General features: G+C 39.0%; 1 protein-coding gene across 2 annotated transcripts in view; it reads left to right on the top strand.

Moving 5' to 3' along the window:
• Positions 1 to 22,084, top strand: part of FANCI (FA complementation group I) — a 58,313-nt gene that overhangs the window by 27,645 nt on the left and 8,584 nt on the right. For both annotated transcript variants that reach the window (XM_019726751.2, XM_074318345.1), the window contains exons 19-30: positions 850 to 918; positions 5,837 to 5,938; positions 6,885 to 7,052; positions 7,129 to 7,250; positions 7,756 to 7,920; positions 8,916 to 9,095; positions 11,191 to 11,360; positions 11,702 to 11,778; positions 12,838 to 12,954; positions 20,778 to 20,829; positions 21,672 to 21,799; positions 21,897 to 21,965. In XM_019726751.2, the coding sequence (XP_019582310.2) occupies positions 850 to 918; positions 5,837 to 5,938; positions 6,885 to 7,052; positions 7,129 to 7,250; positions 7,756 to 7,920; positions 8,916 to 9,095; positions 11,191 to 11,360; positions 11,702 to 11,778; positions 12,838 to 12,954; positions 20,778 to 20,829; positions 21,672 to 21,799; positions 21,897 to 21,965 (1,419 nt within the window). The remainder of the gene's footprint in view (positions 1 to 849; positions 919 to 5,836; positions 5,939 to 6,884; positions 7,053 to 7,128; positions 7,251 to 7,755; positions 7,921 to 8,915; positions 9,096 to 11,190; positions 11,361 to 11,701; positions 11,779 to 12,837; positions 12,955 to 20,777; positions 20,830 to 21,671; positions 21,800 to 21,896; positions 21,966 to 22,084) is intronic.

Below are 22,084 nucleotides of genomic sequence, written 5' to 3' on the forward strand. Positions count from 1 at the left end.
TATTCACTAACATTTCCTTCTAGTTTTTTCCATGCTTTTGTGTTTTGTTTAGGTACTTAGTTCATCTGGAGTTTGTTTTGCTATAATATGTGAGGACCTAACTTTTCTCCTCAAGTTAACCAGTTGTTCAAACATTATTACCTCCTTTATGTCTACTATTTCTGTTTATATGCTATGCCTTTATTTCATCTGTAGATTTTTGTGCCAAGACCGCAAGTGTCTTTTATCATTATACATGTATAAAACATAATAATGCCTTTTAGGGCTAATTTTCCTTTGTTTCTTTTTAAAAAAATATTTGGTCGGGGAGGAATCAATGTGTTTTTTCTCACAGATGAACTGTACAATCTCTTTTCCCGGTTCCAAAAAGAAAGTTCTCCCACAATTTTAATTTGAGCAGTTTTTAACTGAGACTAGAAATTTTGGATGGGGAGAGATATCATGATCATTGACATTGGTGTGTGTAGGTCCAGAAGGCACTTCTGCAGCACTGGAAACTAAGTGTAAAGAATGTCCTACAGGGAAGTCTGTTAATGTAGGATGAGAGAAAAGAATGAGGGCCTAGGACGTCTGACTGTGAAGGAGCAAAGTACTCCAAAGACAGAAGTGACCTGTTGTTTAATAATTGTGAGGATTATGGTCAGTTTATTAATCCTGTTTTCGGTGATCAGAGATCTTTTTAGCTTAGGCAAATAACTTGAACTTTCTGAATTGCTCCTCTAGCAAATAATGTCTCCATCTTTTTCAAAGAACAGAATATGGTAAAGGAAGAATGTTACCTTAAAGTTATGATTGTCCAAATCACTAGTACCTCTGTTAAAGAGCTTATCTCTCTTTGATTCTTCTTAGGGGTTCTATGATGTGCTTCGAAGAAACTCGCAGCTGGCTAATTCAATCATGCACACTCTGCTCTCACAGGTAAAGAATATTTTTATGGATACAGAGAACAGATAATGGGGCATTGAGAGGCGACTAACATTTTCCAGGCTTTTCAGAATATAAAATAATTCCCAAATAGTGGCTGGTACATCATGAACATGCCTGTGATGTTGTCTTAATGTTTTATTTTGATTACTACTTACCTACCTGCCACGTTACCATCAGCAGCAGCTTTATCTGCTGTTTTTTTATTTTTAAAAGAAAAAAAAGAGATTGGAGCAAATACAGCAAAACATTGACATGTGTTAAGTCTAGGTGATAGACACTGGTGTCTATATAGGTTATTCTGTACTTTTCAGTTTAGTGAAAGGTTTTTAAATTATGAAACATTTTAAAAGAATCATAAAGATGGGAGGTATTCAGCTGAAAGACTTATGACGTGTAAATAAGACCTTTTACCCTCAACACTTACGCATTGAGCATCTATTTGAATTTTTTAAATAGCTTTATTGAGATATAATTCATGGACCATACGATTCACCCATTTAAAGTGTACAATTCGTTGGTTTTTAGTATATTCATAGAGTGGTGCAGCTATTACCACAATCAATTTTAGAACATTTTATTACCTCAGAAAGAAACTCCACAACCTTTAGCTATCACTTCCTAATTTTCTCATCTTTTCCCCCACCTTTCCAGCCCTAAGCAACCACTGTTCTATACTTTCTGTCTCTACAGATTTGCCCATTGTGGACATTTCATATAAGTGGAGTCATAGAATATGTGGTCTTTTGTGACTAATGTCTTTGACTAGACAGTGTTTTCGAGGGTTGTTGTAGCATGTGTCAGGACTTCATGTGTCAGTACTTCATGGCTAAATCATGTGTGGTATTTGAATCTTGTACATATATTAAGAGAGTTCAAGATGCCATTATGTACTGACAGTGATAACAATACCTGACGTTTGGCACTTAGAGGGCCAAGCATTTAATGAAGTACTTACTATGTGCGGATGATCTCATTTAGTCCTCACACAACCCTATAAAATAAGAACGGTTACCTCCATTTCTACAGGTTTGTATTTTAAGGCTCTCAGAGGTTAAGTAATTTGCCCAAGGTCACAGAGGAAGTGGAAGAGCTAGGATTTGAACTCATTTTTTGCTGGCTCAAGAGCCCAAGTATGAAAAACCTTATGTAAAAATATGGGATTAAGAACAAGGAAAGTTCTCAACAAATGATGTGAAAACTGGATATCCATGTGCAAAAAAACGAACTTGGACCTTTACCTTACACTATGTACACTAATGAATATAGATCAAAGACCTCAGCTAAGAGCTAAAATTATAAAACTCTTAGAGGAGAACATAAGGGAAAAGCTTCATGACATTGTATTTGGCAGTTCCTTGGACGCTGACCAGAGGCACCAGTAACAAAAGAAAACTGGACTTCATCGAAATTAAAAACATTTGTACATTAGAAAAATACTATCTACAGAGTAAAAAGGCAACCCACAGAATAGGAGAAAATATTTGCAAATCATATATCTGATAAGGAATTAATATCCAGATAATATAAAGAACTCTTTAACAATACAACCCAATTTAAAAATGGGCCAAGGACTAAAAGAGACATTTCTTAAAAAAAGATACACAAATAGCCAATAAACGACATGAGAAGATGCTCTGCACCACTAGTCATTAGGGAAATGGAAATCAGAACCACAACAAGTACCACTTCATATCCATTAGGAAGGCTGTTGTCAAAATGGAAAAGAACAAGTGGTCGTGAGTATGTGCAGAAATTGGAACCCTTGTGAATTTCCGATGGGAATGTAAAATAGTGTAGGTGCTGTGGGAAAAAGTATAACAATTCTTCAAAAAGTGAAACATGGGATTATCATTTGATCAGCACTTCCACTTCGGGTATATACCGAAAAGAAGTGAAGGAAGGGATCTTGTCTTTTTAATCCATTGTGACCCCCACCCCCTTTGAAGGGACTGTTTAGTCAGTTCACATTTAATTATCATTATGGTTGGATTTAGGTCTGCTATTTTGCTATTTGTTTTAATTCATTTCTGGACTTTTTCGTGATATTTCTTTTTGTTGTATTTTTTAACTTTTGCTTTAGGGGTTACAATATGCATCTTTAATTAACTACAGTACATTCAGATAAATACTGATTTACATCCAGTAAAATATAGGAACTTTTTACCAGTATAGCTCTATTCTCCTGCCTTTGTGGTAGTGTCATATACATTACGTCTATGTTAAAATCCCAGCAAAAGTTTTATAATTTTGCTTTAAACTGTTATATATATATCTTTTATAGTAATTAGGATAGTAATTAAGAGAAGAAAGATACGGTATATACACACGATCCTTTATATGTACCAACTTTTTACCATTGTTGATGCTCTTCATTTGTTCCTGTGGGTTCAAGTTTACTGTCTTGAGTAATTTCCATTCTGCCTGAGGAACTTCTTTCAATATTTCTGTCGTGCGTGTCTGCTAGCAGTGACTTCTTCAGTGTTCATCTCTCTGGATATATCTTTATTTTGCCTTCATTTTTGAAGGATAGTTTCACTGGACATAGAATTCTTGGTTGACAGTCTTTCAGTACTTTGAATATGTCATTCCAGTGTCTTCTGGTTTCCATTGTTTCTCAAGGGAAGTGAGCCAATTATTTTATCTTTGTTTTTTGTACTTTCCATGGCATTTTTCTTTTGCTGCTTTAAAAATTTTCTCCTTGTGTCTGGGTTTCAAGAGTATGACTAGGATGTGTACGTGTGATTCTCTTTGTGTTTCTCCTGTTGGACGGAGTTCATTAAGCTTCTTGGATGTGTAAGTTGATGCTTTTCACCAAATTTGAGAAATATTCACTCATGATTGCATCAAATATTTTTTCTGCACCTTCTCTCTTTCCCTTATGGTACTTCAGTTGTAGATACGCTGGATTTGATATGTTGGCCTGAATTTATCCAATAGATCTCTGAGACTTAGGTCATTTTTACTCCATATTTTTTACCTTTTTCTTAAGATTTAATATTGTCTCGTAATCTGTCTTCAAATTTACTTATTCTTTATTCTGCTACTTCACATCTTGTTTTACTCTTGGATGTATGTTAAATTTTATCAAATTTTTGTATTTATTGAGATAACTATAATTTTTCTTCTTCTATCTGTTGCTGTGGTCAGTTGTATTGATCTTCTAAACCAACATTGTATTCTTGGCATAAGCCTAAATTATGATATATTACCTTTCTTGTACATTACTGGATTCAGCTTACTAATATTTCATTTAGAAGTTTTACATACATGTTTACAAGAGGGAATGGCCTATAATTTTCACTTCTCATAGTGCACTTCCGTGGTTTAATCTGAGCTTTGTAAAATGATGGGGGAATGTTTCCCCTTTTTCTAGTTTGTGTAAAATTTGAAATTGGTAGTTAATTCCTTTATTCTTTTTTTGCCTTGTTTGGAAGTTTTATACTCTCTTTCTTTGAACTTTAAATTTTTGGCTTTTGATTTTCCAGACTAGACAAGTAGTGTAAATGCTAGCCACCACTACATTTGGAGATTAGCTTGTGGTTAGAAATTCCCAGGTAAAGCTTTTCCCCGTCCACCTGCAGTCAAGGCTCAGTTAGGTACATATCCCTACCAGCTTTCTCCATGTTACGGTTTTATTTTTTAGGCTCATTCACGAAGGCTATCCTTTTGAGAAGTCCAGTTTGACGGGAGGTTTTCTGATACAGCCCTCCGAGGGCCCAAGGCTTTGTCTTCAGTTCCCTGAGTCCCAAGGATTGGCAGATGTGGTCAGAATTAACATGAGTCCTAGAGCTCATTTGCTCGTGTATTTGCTGGATTCATGCTTTATGACAGTCTCTAATATATTCAGACCTCTGAGAACGTCTCTTACTTTCCCATGATCTTAGTTCTCCACTTAACAAGTGTGTATATACACACACACACACACACACACACATTTTAATGCAATATCATTTTTATTGTTCTCTACCAGGAGGTTTCTCTAAACTCCTTGTCCATCATTTTGCTGAAAGTGGAAGTTGTCTCTTTCTCCCTCTCTCCCTCCCACCACCTTTTGCTTTGTCATTGCTTTGTTAATTCTGCTTTGTTAAGGCTGCTGATAATTCTGCTGAAGAAGCTCCATTTGAAATGAAGATCTCAGATGTGTATAAATGATTGGAAAGTCCTATACTGTTCATCAAAAGCTTTTCATTGTGCCTTAGGCCTGAGCCTATTTAAAATTTATATCCTGTTAGCTATATTGTGTCTTTCAAAATGTAATGATCAGCCCATCTACATTCACACACTAACAAGAATACAAAATTGTGATTGAAGGAATAGAGCAGTGCCTCCCAACTCCCAACTGCGGACCTTTAAAAATCTGCAAATTCCAAAAGCAAAAAATTAAAATAATGTCTAACATGTTTTTTGAGTTCTATTGTGTGCTACGTAGTAGTGTTTGAAGCACTTTACATGTATTGGCATATTTAATCCTTAAATAACCATATATGTGTATATTAATAGTATCTTCATGTCACAGGTGAGAAACCAAGGCATACTTTTATTGACATCATTAATAAGTGATGGTACTGGGAGTTTGGACTCAGCCATTCTGACTCTAGAGCCTGACTTCTAGCCGTCAAGCTATACTGAAAATGCTGCTTGCCTGTGCAAGTTTAGGAATTGGTGTGAGAGCTTATGATGTTCTGTAGAAGAGGTAACGGAAGTGGAACAGGAAAGAAGATCTCAATTAGTACGATGGCCAAAGCAAGGGCAAAGGATGTGAGTGAGCCAAAGCAGCACACATTTTGCTGCATTCTTTGGACATTTGGAAATGTGTCTTAGAATGACATGACAGGGGCCATTAGCTTAACCATTTAAAGAAGTGGAAGCATTCTTGAGCCATGGTGTCTTTTTTCCTTACCATACACAGTTAAAACAGTACTACGAGCCACAGTCTGATGTGCTGCCTCCTCTGAAATTAGAAGCTTGTATTTCGACCAAAGGAGATCAGATCTCTCTACAAGAACCACTGGTGAGATGTTGATTCTTCCTATAAGCGTGATTTTTTACTGTTAAGTTAAAATATAGCCAATTGATAGGGTTGAATTTCAGAAAGAGATGCCTTTCCCTGTGAACCTCTCTTGCTGCTACTCCCAGTGACTTTTCACTCATAAATCTTCCCCGCTTTTCTTTGCTTTCCTGACCCATCATCACCTTGGATCTATTGGTAAGATACCTCTGTCAGCACTTTACTAAGTCAAGACATCCCCCACTTCCCCCAAAGAGCATTTTATCTCCCATTTATGGCTCTTTGATTGTATATAAATAAATATACTTCAGAATGGGGAAGGGGGTCACCTAGTAGCAGATGAACCGAGGGGACCTGCTTCGGTAGTCTGGAGAGAGTATGTGATTTAGGCTGAGCTAGAATTAGCACTCTGTTGACCCTTCAGCAAAACTAGGACAGGTTGGTTTCCTGTTGCTGTCTACCCTCGGAAAGACAGGGAAGAGAAGATAAAACTGAAATTCCACCACCCCAAGTGACTTAGAACTCATGGCCGGGGAACTGTCCTATTCTGCCTGCATACATGGACCTGCTGAGCCATGACATGTCCTCAGCCTAGATCAGAGATGCTATGTTTGTCTCCCAGAGATTCCCCCATCTTTAGAATATCCTCTGGGACTCAGAGGAGCTAGAAAGGATTTAACTGCACAGCCTGGTTCTGATATGTGTACTGGATCAGAGAGCACATCGGAGGCTGCATTCTGAGGAGCCAGCTGCTTACAGGAAAGGTCAGAAAACAGTGCCTCTGTTAGGTCAGTTAATTTTTTCCAGTTTTGTTCATTGAAATTGACTTAACTTATGATGCTAATTAATAACTAACTTTAGCCTTATAGATAAAATGTATTTGTTGCTTATCAGCAGCTTCATGGGTTAGCACTGAACACTCACGAATAATTACTATTTCCTTCCACAGGATCATCTGCTGTGCTGTGTTCAGCACTGTTTGGCTTGGTACAAGACTAGCGTGTTGCCCCTACAGCAGGAAGAGGAGGAGGAAGAAGGGTTCTATCAAGACTTAGATGACATGATGGAGTCTATTACCAGTAGAATGATTAAGAGTGAACTAGAGGACTTTGAACTGGTAATTGCTAAGTCTCAGTTGTATTAGATATTGGAGGTTTTTAGTAGCTTGTTAATTTTGATCTTGTACCTTTTAGGATAAGTCAGCAGATTTTTCTCAGAGCACTGGTATCGGCATCAAAAATAACATCTGTGCTTTTCTTGTGATGGGAGTTTGTGAGGTTTTAATAGAATATAATTTCTCCATTGGTAATTTCAGGTAAGGCATTGCTATGATCCTACTTGGAGTTTTCTGAATACTCCATTTTGTGGGTTTTTGTTTGCTTTTTCTTTTTAACTCTAACAATATTCTAAGTACTGAACAGACTTCAGACCGTGACACTATCTCTTGGATAGATGCCTTGCCTAAGGTCAGACTATGTTCCTTCTACCAGGGGACACCCAAGTATATGCCAAGCAGGCTGATGAATGCGGTGCCTCTAGCAGGCCTTCATATTTTCAGAATTCCCCAGACCCTGAACTCAAGAACTCCTCATCTGGGTAGAGAAATTTTGATTGGTGGTAGTGTTGGACTCTCATGCTTTGTACTGACTGGCCTAAGGGAGGAAAACTAACAGTGTTATGACTGGGAGTGCCATGTTCATGAAGGCTCATTCATCGATAACATTGTGTCTAAAACATGTCTAAAGAAGCATTTTGATTCCCTTATTCCTGCACGTGGAAGTAAACCTTGTCCTTGGTGGTCTCTTTTTCCCTTTACACAGTAAGAATAAGTTTGAGGAGGTTCTGAGCTTATTCCTGTGTTACAAGAAACTCGCTGACATCCTTAACGAAAAAGCGGGTAAAGGCAAAACTAAAACGGCCAACAAAACACATGATAGTTTTTTGTCCATGAACTTTGTGTCTGATCTTCTCACCGCTCTTTTCAGGTAAGGTTCTAATAGAGTGCTAAGGACAGCTTCACATTGAAGATGATACTGGTGAACCTGGGTAGGCGTTCTTACCTAGTGTGGAGTCACAATTCTTACTGTATATATAGTAAGAAATAAGTAGGAGGCTTGTAATTTTCTTGACAGGAAAGCTAGACAATCCTAGATCAGCACTTTAAAGAGGTACCTTGAATTATTAAAGGAAATATTAGAGACCACGGACTAATGAATGAAAAGATAGGCATGAATTCCAGTAAGCTGTTATGAGGAAATCTTTTTAAATAGCTTGAACATAATAACAGATAAAAAGGGAAGAAAGAGAAACCTGAATTAAAAAAAAACAGGAAGAACAAAAAAAACTAAAGAAAACCAAGACTCACGTTTAAATTTTATCAAAGTAGAAGAACTGGGGGAGGGAGGAGAAAAATGAGGTAACACTAAAAATGATTGTAAAAGTGCAATATAATATTGTGATTTATAAGAAATATGTATTTGGCCATTCAGATGACAGAAATATATTTCTCACATATATGTGGTTTTCATCCACAGTTCCTGACTGATATGTCCCCAAACCCTTGTAATTTCCTAAGTGTCGAGAACGATAAAGGTGTCTTTGGGAAGTACCTAAGGGTTGGGACTAGTTGCCAGGAAGACCAACCATGGGGGCTGCCTTGTAGGACTGAGCCCTTAACCTGGGGCAACTGATGCAATCTCTGTGGACTGTATCAGAAGTGAATTGAATTTTTAGACACCTTTCTGGTGTCTGAGAATGGCTTGGTGTTGTGGGGTGGAAGCCCCCTTCTCCCCCCCTCCGCCCCCCCACACATGGGGAAATTGGGTCAGGGAACCTAATTTAGGCAGCCGTGGCACTGCCTAGGGTCTGTCATTCAGAAATTGCTGGTGCCACTATTCTGAACAGTCCTGAGAAAGCCTAATTCCAGATTTCAATAGTGGTAGGGGAATCAGTCTCCCTCTCCCCCTCTCTCTGTCTCCAGGGACAATACCCAAAGCCACGAAGAGAGCCTTTCTGTCCTGAGATCCAACAATGACTTTATGCGCTATGCAGTGAGCATGGCTCTGCAGAAGATACAGCAGCTAAAGAAAACAGGGCACGTGAGTGGCCCTGGTGGCCAAAACCCAGAGAAGGTCTTTCAGAACCTCTGTAACATAACTCGGTAAGTTACTCTCACCCTCAGAAACCTGTTGCACTTGCTGTGGAATCTCCACGAGAGGAATAATTAGAATAATTAAAACAAGTTTGAAATAAAAGAACAAAAAGGATCCACACTACCTGATTTCAAGTCTTACTACAGAGAGTGCCTGTCTTACACACATTTTAAGATAGGAAAAAACTAAAAATTGTCATACTCAGTATGAATACAAGTCACATTTGACTTCTTCAGTTACAGGACGTGCTCAAAGTGGTTCTCATCAGCGTCCAGACACTTCTGATTATGGCAAACTACTGCTTGAGCAACGTTGACCGAAGTGTGTCCACTAGCATACATTTTTTTGGCACCCCCAGATAAAGTCACTGTATTTAAGATAGTGTGGTATTGGCAGAATCAATGGAACAAAGCAGACAGTTCAGAAATAGAGCCACACAAATGTGGTTATTTGATTTTTGACAAAGGTGCCAAAGTGACTTAATGGAGAAAGAAATGTCTTTTCTACAAACGGTTTTAAAACAGTTGGGCACCCATATGCAAAAAAGGAACCTCATCCATTCCTCGTGCCATATACAAAATGATTAACTTGAAATGGATCAGATATAAATGTAAAACCAAAAATTGTAAAACATCTAGAAGAAAATGGAAAAATCTTTTCGATCTTGTTTTAGGTAAATATTTCTTAGCTATAACACCAGAAGCACAATCTATTTATTAATACATACCCAGGGATGCCAAAAAAGGGTATATAAGTGGACACTTTGGTCAACGTTTTTCTAGCAGTAGTTCACCGTAATCAGAAGTGTCTAGACGCTGATGGGAACCACTTTGAGCACCTCTTGTAATTGCACAAGTCAAATGTGACTTGTACTCATCTTTTATTATCAATATGTATTGAGTACGCATATTAAAATTTTAATAGTTTTCCTTTCTTAAAATGTGTGTACATTTTTTTGGCATCCTCCATATTTTTAAATTAACTCTGCTCTTTGAAAAACACTCAAAGAAATTAAAAGATAAGCCACAAATTTGGACAAAATATTTGCAAAAAACATCTGATGAAAGAATGGTAACCAGAGCACATAAAGAACTCTTTCACTTGTTAATAAGAAAACAAACAACCAAATTGAAAAATGGCTAAAATTTTGAACAGCTACTTTACAAAAAAGATATAGATGGTAGCACGTAAGGACAGAAAAGGATAGACAGTATAATTCATCATTAGGTAAATGCAGATTAAAATAACAATGAGATAATCACTAAGTGCCTGTTAGGTTGCCTAAAAGTAAAAGGACCAACCATATCAAAGTGTTGTCATGGATACGGAGAAGTTTGAACTCTTGTACACTGTTGATGGGAATGTGAAATGGTACAGCCACTTTGGAAAATAGTATGGCAGTTTCTTAAAAAGTTAAGCATGCCCCTACCGAGTTTCACCGAAAATAAGACCCGGTCTTATTTTAATTTTTGCTCCAAAAGACGCATTAGAGCTGATTGTCCGGTTAGGTCTTATTTTCAGGGAAACACAGTACTATATGATCTACACGTTTCCCTCTTAGGTATTTACCCAAAAGAAATGAAAGTATATATCCATATCGAGGTTTCTATATAGCAGCTTTATCCATAATAGCAAAAATTGGAAACAACCCAAATGTCCACCAACAGATGGATGGATAAATTGCAGAAAGGACAGACTATGGTATATCCATACAATGGAATAACACTTAGCAGTAATGTGGGACAAACTCCCAATAGACGCAACAAGACAGGTGACTCGAAAGCACATGCTAAGTTGACAAAGCCAGACTCAGAAGGCGACATACTGACTGATACCTTTTTTATGTGATATTTTGTAAATGGTAAAATCATAGGGACAGGAATCAGATTGGTGGTTTCTTAGAAAATCAGGGGGAGGGAACTAACTACAAAGGCGTAAAGGAACTTTTGGGGTGATGGAAACGTCTTGACTGGGGATGACTAGGTGCCCTGAGTGTGTTAAAATTCATAGAAGTGTAAATCTCCAGGAAGTGAATTTTACTGCGTATAAATTGTACCTCAGTGAAGCTGACTTTCAAAATAAAATCACTTTTCCACTCTTCAGGGTTTTACTTTGGAGATACACTTCCATTCCTACTTCAGTGGAAGAAGAGTCGGGGAAGAAAGAGAAAGGAAAGAGCATCTCGCTGCTGTGTTTGGAGGGTTTGCAGAAAATCTTCGGGGCCGTGCAGCAGTTCTATCAGCCCAGGATTCCCCTGTTTCTCCAGGCACTGGGTGGGCATTTCAGTTTTGATAAGTTGGCTCGGTCTGGGTTTCTCTTTCTTAACCAAACCTCTTGTTTCTATTTGTTAATCTGTCGAAGGACACCTGAGGGCAGTCCTAACTAAGAAGTGACATCCAGTGAATTCAGAGTTGGCATTTCCTGGATTAAACTTAACCACACATAGTGTTTGGAAAATGGAATGTAGTAAGAAATTGCAGAATGTTAGGAATGTAATTAAATATGCCTCTCTCTACACTTCTGGCTTTCAAAAATGTTAGCTATTAAAACACACACACAAAAAAAAGCATAGTAAGCCCTTTTCCAAGAAGATAGAGTTCTTTTCTTTTCCTAGACGTCCCAGATAATGAGGGAGAAGAGGTGGAAGTGACTGTCACTCAGAGAGCAGCGTTCCAGATCCGGCAGTTTCAGGTGAGAAGCACGGAAGCTGCTGTGCTTGTCTGAGGATTCTTGCAAAGGGACTGTTAGCACGTGGCAGCTGGTGAGCATGGGCCCACAGTGAGCAAGTATCGTAGGACAGGAGTGTTTTCTGGGTCATCATCCAAGCCAGAGGACAGTTCTTAGCATGGAAGGTAACGCATTTAAGAGGATCTGGGCCGGGTGTGTGTTAAGCCACCCCACCCTGCAGCATTCACTGCCTCCAGCGATCACTGTTTAAGTTGACCAGGAAGCAGCCCCTTAAGGTATGGAGTTTGTCTTTGTTTTGTGTCCATGGTGTATTATAATTTGGTTTTGTCTGTCAGATTGCAAAAAGACTGGACAGTGAAGCCTATTAGTTTCTAACCATGGGTTACAATATCTGGATCTTCTATCACAGAAGGGTTTTTTGGTTTTTTGTTTGTTTAGTTTCAGGTATACAAAACAATATAGTGTTTAGACATTTACCCCCTCACAGAGTGATAACCCCACCACGTCTACTACCCATCTGACACTACATAGCAAAGGATTTCTTTATTTAATTGATAATTTTAAAGTTCCCACTGTGTGTCAGGGACTGTTCCAGGCTGGGGATGTACTAAGGAACAAAAGAGAGAAAACCCCTACCCTCGTGGAGCTTCCGTTGTAGTGGGGAAAAGACTGACAGATAAAATACAGAGTATTTCAGGTGGTGAGTGGACTAGAGAGAAAGGAAACAGGGAAGGTAGGTAGAGAATGCTGGGGTGGGGGCGTGGTCTGAACCTGAGGTCAGTGGATCGGCCTTGGGGAGCTGTACGTTCCCCAGAATTGGGTGCACAGACATTCCTCATGTACATTGGGAGGGGACAGGAGTCCATAGTTACTAAGAGAATGCTTGATAGTCGAAAACAGGGTAGGAAAGTAGCTATTCAAGTTTATTTTCACATTTTGTCCTCTTGGAATTTTGGTAGCTTTGACTCCTTTCTGTCTCAGCCTTAGGAATCTCTGGCTTGATATCTCTCCTCCCTGGTAAGAACATCTGCTAATGTGTCTGTGTATACTTCCCTTTCTCAGAGGTCCTTGTTGAATTTACTTAGCAGCCAAGAGGAAGACTTTAATAGCAAAGAAGCCGTCCTACTCGTCAGTTTCCTCTCCAGCTTGTCGAAGCTGCTGGAGCCGTCCTCCCCCGAGGTAGAGTACCACTCACTCCGTCCCGCCCCGCATCCCGCATCCCGCAGAAGGCAAGCGCTATTGTAGCTTAAAGGAGTGGAGCTGAGTGTCCTCCTCAAGTCAGGCTTATTTTAAATACTAGATGTATAATTATGCTCCTGAGTTAACGTAAGGTCTATGAGACGTACCCCTTTCCTGCATAGTGTTCCTACCAGGACGTGCTGTACAGCCATACAGGGCAAGAACATACTGTTTTCGTTTGGCCGCTGTCAAGGGTCAACAGTAAGCACTATAGAAAACAGTCTTGTTTATCTTTGGTGTCTTCAACCTTAACCTGTGTTTTTACTCACTCTTAGTGTTTCCTCTTCTCTTTTAAGATGAAAATACGTAAATTATTAAGATGGTAGCTGACATTTAGCAGCTGGCTTTCTCAGTAAGGTTAGCTGGTACTGACTTTGGGGGAAATTCAACAATAGATGGTTAAATCAGAAAGTGTGACTGCAGTCCCAAAGCAGAAACAACTCTGCCGAGATAGGTTGTATGTATGTGTGTATAGCATAGCATTGTGTACTCACATGAGCGTTTACACACACACAGGAACAAGAGAAGGGCCACATTTGGTGGGTCTGTCCTATTCAAGAGTAATTTCCCTGTATGGAAAATAAAGAGCATCCTCAAGTGCCTAGGGCTGTGTGTCCCTGTCACATCTACTTCCTGATCTGTGAGGAGGACAAGTTGGGGCCCTAGGGTACGAACCTCCAGTGTGAGCTTGCTTCAGAAAGAGCTCGTCTATAGAGACTATAACCTACGGGGAGTTATGGTGTTGGAGCACTGAAAAGCCTTGATTTTCCTGTCCTCCGAGTTCCGAGCAGCCCAAAGAAAGTCCCTTTTGCCAGCTACTCACTTCATCCTAGATCCAGACATTCATCCCCACTTTACTTTCAGCTTCATTCTTTTATCCACTACTTTTGATGCAAAGAACACAGGCCTAGGAAAAGAAACACAGGACAGTAGGACGTTAGAGGGAAAATAAATGGATTTGGAAAGGCTACTACATACAGAAAAAATTTTTATTTTAAAATTCACTTCCTCCCCCCCAATAATTTCAAGTAGTCTCTTTTTTCTTTTTTTTTTTCTTTTCTTTTTTTTTTTGGTATCTTCCAAACTGAAGAAGATTTCTTTTTTTTTTTATTAAATTTATTGGGGTGACAATTGTTAGTAAATTACATAGATTTCAGGTGTGCAATTCTGTATTACATCATCTATAAATCCCATTGTGTGTTCATCACCCAGAGTCAGTTCTCCTTCCATCACCATATACTCGATCCCCCTTACCCTCATCTCCCACCCCCCATCCCCCACCCCCCTTACCCTCTGGCAACCACCAAACCATTGTCTGTGTCTATGAGTTTCTGTTTCTCATTTGTTTGTCTTGTTCTTTTGTTGCTTTTGGTTTATATACCACATATCAGTGAAATCACATGGTTCTCTGCTTTTTCTGTCTGACTTATTTCGCTCAGCATTACACTCTCAAGATCCATCCATGTTGTCACAAATGTTCCTATATCATCTTTTCTTACTGCCGAATAGTATTCCATTGTGTATATATACCCAAACTTCATCCATTCATCTATCGAAGGACATTTTGGTTTCCATGTCTTGGCCACCGTAAACAAAGCTGCAATGAACATTGGAGCACACGTGTCTTTATCTCTAAATGTTTTCAGATTTTTTGGGTAGATACCCAGGAGAGGGATTTCTGGGTCATATGGCAATTCTATTCGTAATTTTTTGAGGAACCTCCACACTGCCTTCCATAACGGCTGCACCAGTCTGCATTCCCACCAAGAGTGTATGAGGGTTCCTTTTTCTCCACAGCCTCTCCAACATTTGTTACTATTTGTCTTGTTGATGATAGCCATTCTGACTGGGGTGAGGTGATATCTCATTGTGGTTTTGATTTGCATTTCTCTGATGATTAGTGATGTTGAGCATTTTTTCATATGTCTATTTGCCATTTGTATGTCCTCTTTGGAGAAATGTCTCTTCAAGTCCTCTGCCCATTTTTCAATTGGGTTGTTAGTTTTTTAGTTGTTGAGTTGCATGAGTTCCTTGTATATTCTGGATACTAGCGCTTTATCGGAGGCACTGTTTGCAAAAATCTTCTCCCATTCAGTTGGTGGCCTCTTTATTTTGTCAATGGTTTCTTTTGCTGTGCAGAAGCTTTTAAGTTTCATATAGTCCCATTCGTTTATTTTAGCTTTTACTTCCATTGCCTTTGGAGTCAAGTTCATAAAATGCTCTTTGAACCCAAGGTCCATAAGTTTAGTACCTATGTTTTCTTCTATGCAGTTTATTGTGTCAGGTCTTATGCTTAAGTCTTTGATCCATTTTGAATTAACTTTGGTACATGGTGACAAATAGCAGTCCAGTTTCTTTCTTTTGCACGTGGCTATCCAATTCTCCCAGCACCATTTATTGAAGAGGCTGTCTTTGCTCCATTGTATGTTTTTAGCTTCTTTGTCAAAAATTATCTGTCCATATTTATGTGGTTTTATTTCTGGGTTCTCAATTCTATTCCATTGGTCTATGTGTCTGTTTTTCTGCCAATACCATGCTGTTTTGATTATTGTGGCCCTGTAGTACAAGCCAAAGTCAGGAAGTGTGATACCTCCATTATTGTTCTTTTTTCTTAAGATTGCTTTGGCTATTCGGGGTCTTTTGTGGTTCCAAACAAATCTGATGATTTTTGTTCTATTTCTTTAAAATATGCCATTGGGATTTTGATGGGGATTGCATTGAATCTGTATATTGCTTTGGGTAATATGGCCATTTTAACTATGTTGATTCTTCCAATCCATGAGCACGGAATGTCTTTCCATTTCTTTGTGTCTTCTTCAATTTCTTTCAAAATGTCTTATAGTTTTCAGCATATAGGTCTTTCACATCCTTGGTTAAGTTTATTCCTAGGTATTTTATTCTTTTTGCTGCAATTGCAAAAGGAATTGTGTTTGTATTTCTTTTTCTGAGATTTCATTGTTAGTATATAGGAAGGCAATGGACTTTTGTGCGTTGATTTTGTAGCCAGCAACTTTACTGTATTCGTTGATTGTTTCTAATAGCTTTTTGGTGGAGTCTTTAGGGTTTTCTATATATAGCATCATGTCATCTGCAAAGAGTGATAATTTAACTTCTTCATTGCCAATTTGGATGCCTTTTATTTCTTTCTCTTGCCTGATTGCTCTGGCAAGGACTTCCAACACTATGTTGAAAAGCAGAGGTGATAGGGGACATCCCTGTCGTGTTCCTGAACGTAGAGCAAAGGGCTTCAGTTTTTCTCCATTAATTATGAGATTAGCAGAGGGCTTGTCATATATGGCCTTTATTATGTTAAGGTATTTTCCTTCTATACCCATTTTATTAAGTGTTTTAATCATAAATGGATGTTGTATCTTGTCAAATGCTTTTTCTGCATCAATTGATATAATCATATGATTTTTGTCCTTTATTTTGTTTATGTGATGTATCACATTGATGGATTTGCGTATGTTGAACCATCCTTGTGCCCCGGGATGAACCCCACTTGGTCGTGATGAATAATCTTTTAATGCATTGTTGTATTCGATTTGCTAGAATTTTATTTAGGATTTTTGCATCGGTATTCATCAGAGATATTGGTCTGTAGTTTTCTTTTTTTGTGCTGTCCTTACCAGGTTTTGGTATCAGGGTAATGTTGGCCTCATAAAATGAGTTGGGGAGTACTGTTTCTTCTTCAATTTTTTGGAAGAGTTTGTGCAGAATTGGTATTAGATCCTCTTTGAAGGTTTGGTAGAATTCACTAGTGAAGCCATCTGGTCCCGGACTTTTGCTTTTGGGAAGGTTTTGGATGACTGATTCAATTTCACTGGTGATCGGTCTGTTTAGATTTTCCAGTTCTTCATGGTTCAGCCTTGAAGGCTATATGTTTCTAAGAACTTGTCCATTTCTTCTAGGTTGTTGAATTTGGTGGCATATAGTCCTTCATAGTATTCTTGGATGATCCTTTGTATTTCTGTGGTGTCCGTGATAACTTCCCTTTTACGTTTCTGATTTTGTTAATCAGTGTCTTCTCTTTTATCTTAGTAAGTCTAGCCAAGGGTTTGTCAATTTTGTTAATCTTTTCAAAGAACCAGCTCTTTGTCACATTAATTTTTTCTATTGTCTTTTTGTTCTCTATTTCATTTAGTTCTGCTCTAATTTTTGTTATTTCCTTTCTTCTGCTGACCTTGGGTTTTACTTGTTCTTCTTTTTCTAGTTCTTTAAGGTGTAACATGAGGTTATTTATTTGGGAGTTTTCTTGTTTCTTGAGATAGGCCTGTAATGAGATAAATTTCCCTCTTAAAACTGCTTTCGCTGCATCCCAAAAATTTTGGTAGGATGTATTTTCATTGTCATTTGTTTCTATGTATCTTTTGATCTCTCCTCTAACTTCTTCTTTGACCCAGTCCTTCTTTAAAAGTATGTTGTTTAATCTCCATGTATTTGTGTTTTTTCCCGCTTTCTTTTTACAATTGATATCCAATTTCAAAGCCTTGTGATCAGAGAATATGCATGGTATGATTTCAATCTTCTTAAATTTGTTGAGACTGATTTTATGTCCCAATATATGGTCTATCCTTGAGAATGTTCCATGTACACTAGAAAAGAATGTGTAGTCTGATGTTTTAGGATGAAGTGCTCTATAAATGTCAATTATGTCCATTTCATCTAATGTGTCATTTAGGGCTACTATTTCGTTATTTATTTTCTGTTTGGATGATCTATCCATAGCTGTCAATGATGTATTTAAGTCCCCTAGTATAATTGTGTTTTGGTCAATTTCTCCCTTTAGTTCTGTTAGTAGTTGCTTGGTGTATTTCGGTGCTCCCTGATTGGGGGCATAAATATTGATGACTGTTATGTCTTCTTGTTGTACAGATCCCTTCACCATTATGAAATGTCCATCTTTGTCTCTTGTTATCTTTTTCACCTTGAAGTCTGTTTCATCTGATATCATTATGGCTACACCTGATTTTCTCTGGGTACCATTTGCTTGGAGTGTCAATTTCCACCCTTTCACTTTGAGTCTATGCTTGTCCTTGTAGCTGAGATGTGTCTCTTGGAGACAGCATATGGTTGGGTTTAGTTTTCTGATCCAATCTGCTACTCTGTGCCTTTTTATTGGTGAGTTCAGTCCATTTACATTTAGGGTGATTATTGATATGTGAGGATTTCCTGTCATTCTATCTTTAGTTTTCTGGTAAGGCTGTGTCTCCATTGTTTCTTTGCCTTTTGTTGTTGTCTATTATTTCTGTGTGGTGGTATTCTATGATGTTTCCTCTGTTTCTTCTTTTATTTCAGTATATATTTCAGTTCTGGATTTTTTTGAGTGGTTACCCTTAAGTTTATGTAAAAGAAAGTTTGATATTTAGAGTATTCCATTTTCTTCAGCACGCTTACTTTCTCCATTCCCATATTCCGTTCAGGCCTTTACTCTCCCCTTTTTGAGTTTTGGTTGCCACAAATTGTCCCTGTTGATGGTGGTCGAATAGCCTCCTTTAGTATTTCTTGTAGTGCAGGTCGTGTATTAGAAAATTCCTCAGCTTCTGTATGTCTGGAAAGGTCTTTATTCCTCCTTCATATCTAAAGGATATCTTTGCTGGATATATTATTCTTGGCTCATGATTTCTCTCTTTCAATAGTTTGAATATTTGGTTCCACTCCTCCTGGCTTGTAGAGTTTCTGCTGAAAAATCTGATGATAATCTAATGGGCTTTCCTTTGTAAGTTACCGTCTTCTTTTCCCTGGCTGCCTTGAGGATTCTTTCTTTGTCATTGATTTTAGACAGCTTCAATACAATGTGCCTTGGAGAAGGCCTGTTTGGATTGAGGTAACTAGGTGTTCTATTTGCTTCTTGGATTCGAGGGTCCAGTTCTGTCCACAAATTTGGGAAGTTCTCATCGACAATTTGTTTGAATATATTCTCTGTTCCCTTCTCTCTTTCTTCTCCTTCTGGTATGCCCATTATTCTTATATTGCTCTTTCTGATGGAGTCAGAAAGTTCTTGTAGAGTTCTTTCATTTCTTTTAAGTCTCAAGTCTCTTTCTTCTTCTATCTGTGTCATTTCCAGGTTTCTATCTTCGATGTCACTGATTCTTTCCTCCATCTGGTCAACTCTACTACCTAAGCTGGTTATTTCATTCTTAATTTCTTCTATTGAGTTCTTAATCTCCAGAAATTCTATTTGGTTCCTTTTTAAAATTTCAATCTCTTTCGTAAAATGCTCATGCTGTTCTTTGATTGAGTTTCTGAGTTCATTTAACTGCCTATCTGTGTTTTCTTGTATCTCGTTGAGTTTTTTCAGAACTGCAATCTTGAATTCTCTGTCATTTAAGTCACATATTTCTGTATCTTTAAGTGCCTTTTCTGGAGATTTTTCACTTTCTTTCTGAGCTATCTTGTTGCCTTGGTTATTCATGGCGATTACTGGTTTACTATTTCTCTTCCTAGACATCTACAGGAGTGACTTCTGCAACAAGTTGATAGGAAGAGGTCTTTCTTTTGTTTTCCAGTACTTGTTGGTAGAATGTTTTACTTTTTCTCTGACTGCAGGCTTTTTTTTCCTCTCTCACAAGGTAGTGCTATGTTTTCTCTGCACTATTCCAGCTTCTCACACACTGGGGGGATTCCCTGGGAGACGGGCTTCTCCTCTGTTAATAGTTCGTCTAGGTCACAGGGCGCAGTGTCCCGGTGGGTATGTGGAGAGCTTTTGATGTTCCAAAGCTCTTCCAGCTCCTGATTCAAGTAGTCTCTTTTTTATTTTTTATTTTTAATTTTGAAGAGGTAATAAAATCCTATGTTTTGAAAACCAGGGATTATAAAACAATTTACAGTAAATGATATGTTTCCTATCCCTTGTCCTCCACCTGTTCAATTCTTCCCCAAATAAGTAAATACCTTTTTTTTAGTTTCCTATATATCCTTCAAGAGGGTCTTTACTCCTAGAGAAGCAAAGGTGAATATAGTTTCTTTCTCCTGCCCCTGCCCCTCTTTACACAAATGCTTGTTCCGCATCCTGTTGGTTACATTCCACACTGTATCTGGAGACCTTTTTATATCAGTTCAGAGAGCTTTCAGAATTAGGCTCTGAATTTACCTTTGCCAACAAGAGGTCAAAAACAGAATTCTTACTGGTTGTTTCGCACTTAAGTATCATAGTGTTTTAGGACCTTGTGGCTGAAAGCCTGTTCCAGAGAACTGCTGGAGCAGAAAGCTTGTGTGCGTCTGGCATCACAACCTACTATCCCAAGAACACAGCCTCCTCTCCCCACCTAAGAAAACTCTGTCTGGTTTTTGCCTCTTTGCTTTTTCTTTTCTCTCCACCCCGCAACTCCCTGCTAACCTCCTCTGGCCTCTTGGCTCCTAAAAGCTAATTGTATCGTTATGGCCAGGATCTTGCTCTCCTACACACCTCTCCTAGCTAAATCTCCTTAAAGATGTCTCAAGTGTGGAGTGTGGGATATGGGAAGGAACACAGGAGCCCCCAACCATGGTTTTGGGTAGGGGAAGCTCGGGTAAGAGCCCACGCCCCGGGACATTTGTCCTTTAAGGAGGCCATGGACTTTGAGAATCAAGTCGTATGCGATATTCTGAGAAAAGTTTCAGTAATCCGCAGAACTTTGGACTTGTTTTTTATGCTATTCCAGTCGATTGCCACTTCAGATCCAGGCACGTGTTTTGGCAGGTGATTAGATTTGGGAGGGTATAGGGTTCTTCTAGATCTGTCTCTTTAATATCTGTTTCTTTAATATCTGAATGATCTCTAGTTTGTGCAGATGTTATCCTGGACATCTAAGATTTGCAAGGAAAACAGCCGGGGTAAGTTTCCTGCCATGTTTTCTTTTAGGCTTCATATAAACTCATCACCAAATACCATTTAGAAAAGGTGTTCCCCATTCACACGTTCAGCAGAGTGCCAAAATGAGAAAGATGCACAGTGCCAGTTCCAGGTATTGGTAAGAATGCAGAGCAGTCGGGCCTGCCATTCACGGCTGGTGTAGGCACAAGTTGGTATAACCACTGTGTTTGGCAATACTTAACTACTAAAATGAAATCTATGCTTATGGTCCAGCAGTTCCACTCCCGACAGAAATAGCTGGAAGAATTGGCACAGCAACACTATTTTATAAGCACAGCAAACCCAAATGTTCCTCAGCAGTAGACGGGATAAAGGAATGGTGATGCATACACACCAAGGGGTACTGCACAGCAGTGACAACAAGCAAACTACACCATCACGACCTGGAGGAATCTCACAAACATGTTGAACAAAATAAGCCAGATGCAAAAAAAGTACTCACTATATTGTTCCATGGAGATCAAGTTCAAAATCAGACAAAACTAGATGTGAAGTTGGAAATCAGGATAGCAGTTTCCTTGGTGGGTCGAGTGGGGCGGAGGGTTTCTGGGGTGCTGGTGATTCTGTTCCCTGATTGGGGTACTAGTCACACAGTGCTGGTACTGACTGATTGACAATGCAAAACGTCTCCCTTTGGATGTATAGAGAAAAGTGCACCTTTGTGGGTGAGCTACTTGGTTGTAGCGTGTGTAGCAATGGGATGTTGTGCCTGGGACGTGACAAGCTACGCGTCCTGGTTAGGCGTCCCCTGTGCCTGAAGGACTGACTGGGTTATAACTTTTACTTTTCCTTCCTTCTCTAGAGGATGCCTCATTTTGCAAGGGCTTGATGAATTTGCTCTTCAGCCTCCATGTGTTGTGTAAGAGTCCTGTCATCCTCCTGCGTGACTTGTCCCAGGATATCCATGGGCATCTTGGAGACATAGATGAGGTACTGTAGCAAGCCTTCAGTACAACGCCTTGAGTGGGGATAGATAGAGGTCGGGAACCGCCTTGCTGCCATTACAGCTCACTTCTTTCCCGCCCAGGATGTAGAGATGGAAGAAACAAACCACTTTGCAATGGTGAATTTGAGAACAGCTGCCCCTACTGTCTGTGTAAGTGTTGATCCCCGAGCTTGGGAAGTCGCCTTGTCATTCCTTCCATTTTAGTTCATGTGAAAATTATAGTGGCTCATGCCCTGAGGCCTGGAAGCCACCTGCAGGTGGCCGTGGTT

Source organism: Rhinolophus sinicus, linkage group LG13 (assembly GCF_036562045.2).
Source record: "Rhinolophus sinicus isolate RSC01 linkage group LG13, ASM3656204v1, whole genome shotgun sequence".
Lineage (NCBI taxonomy): Eukaryota > Metazoa > Chordata > Mammalia > Chiroptera > Rhinolophidae > Rhinolophus > Rhinolophus sinicus.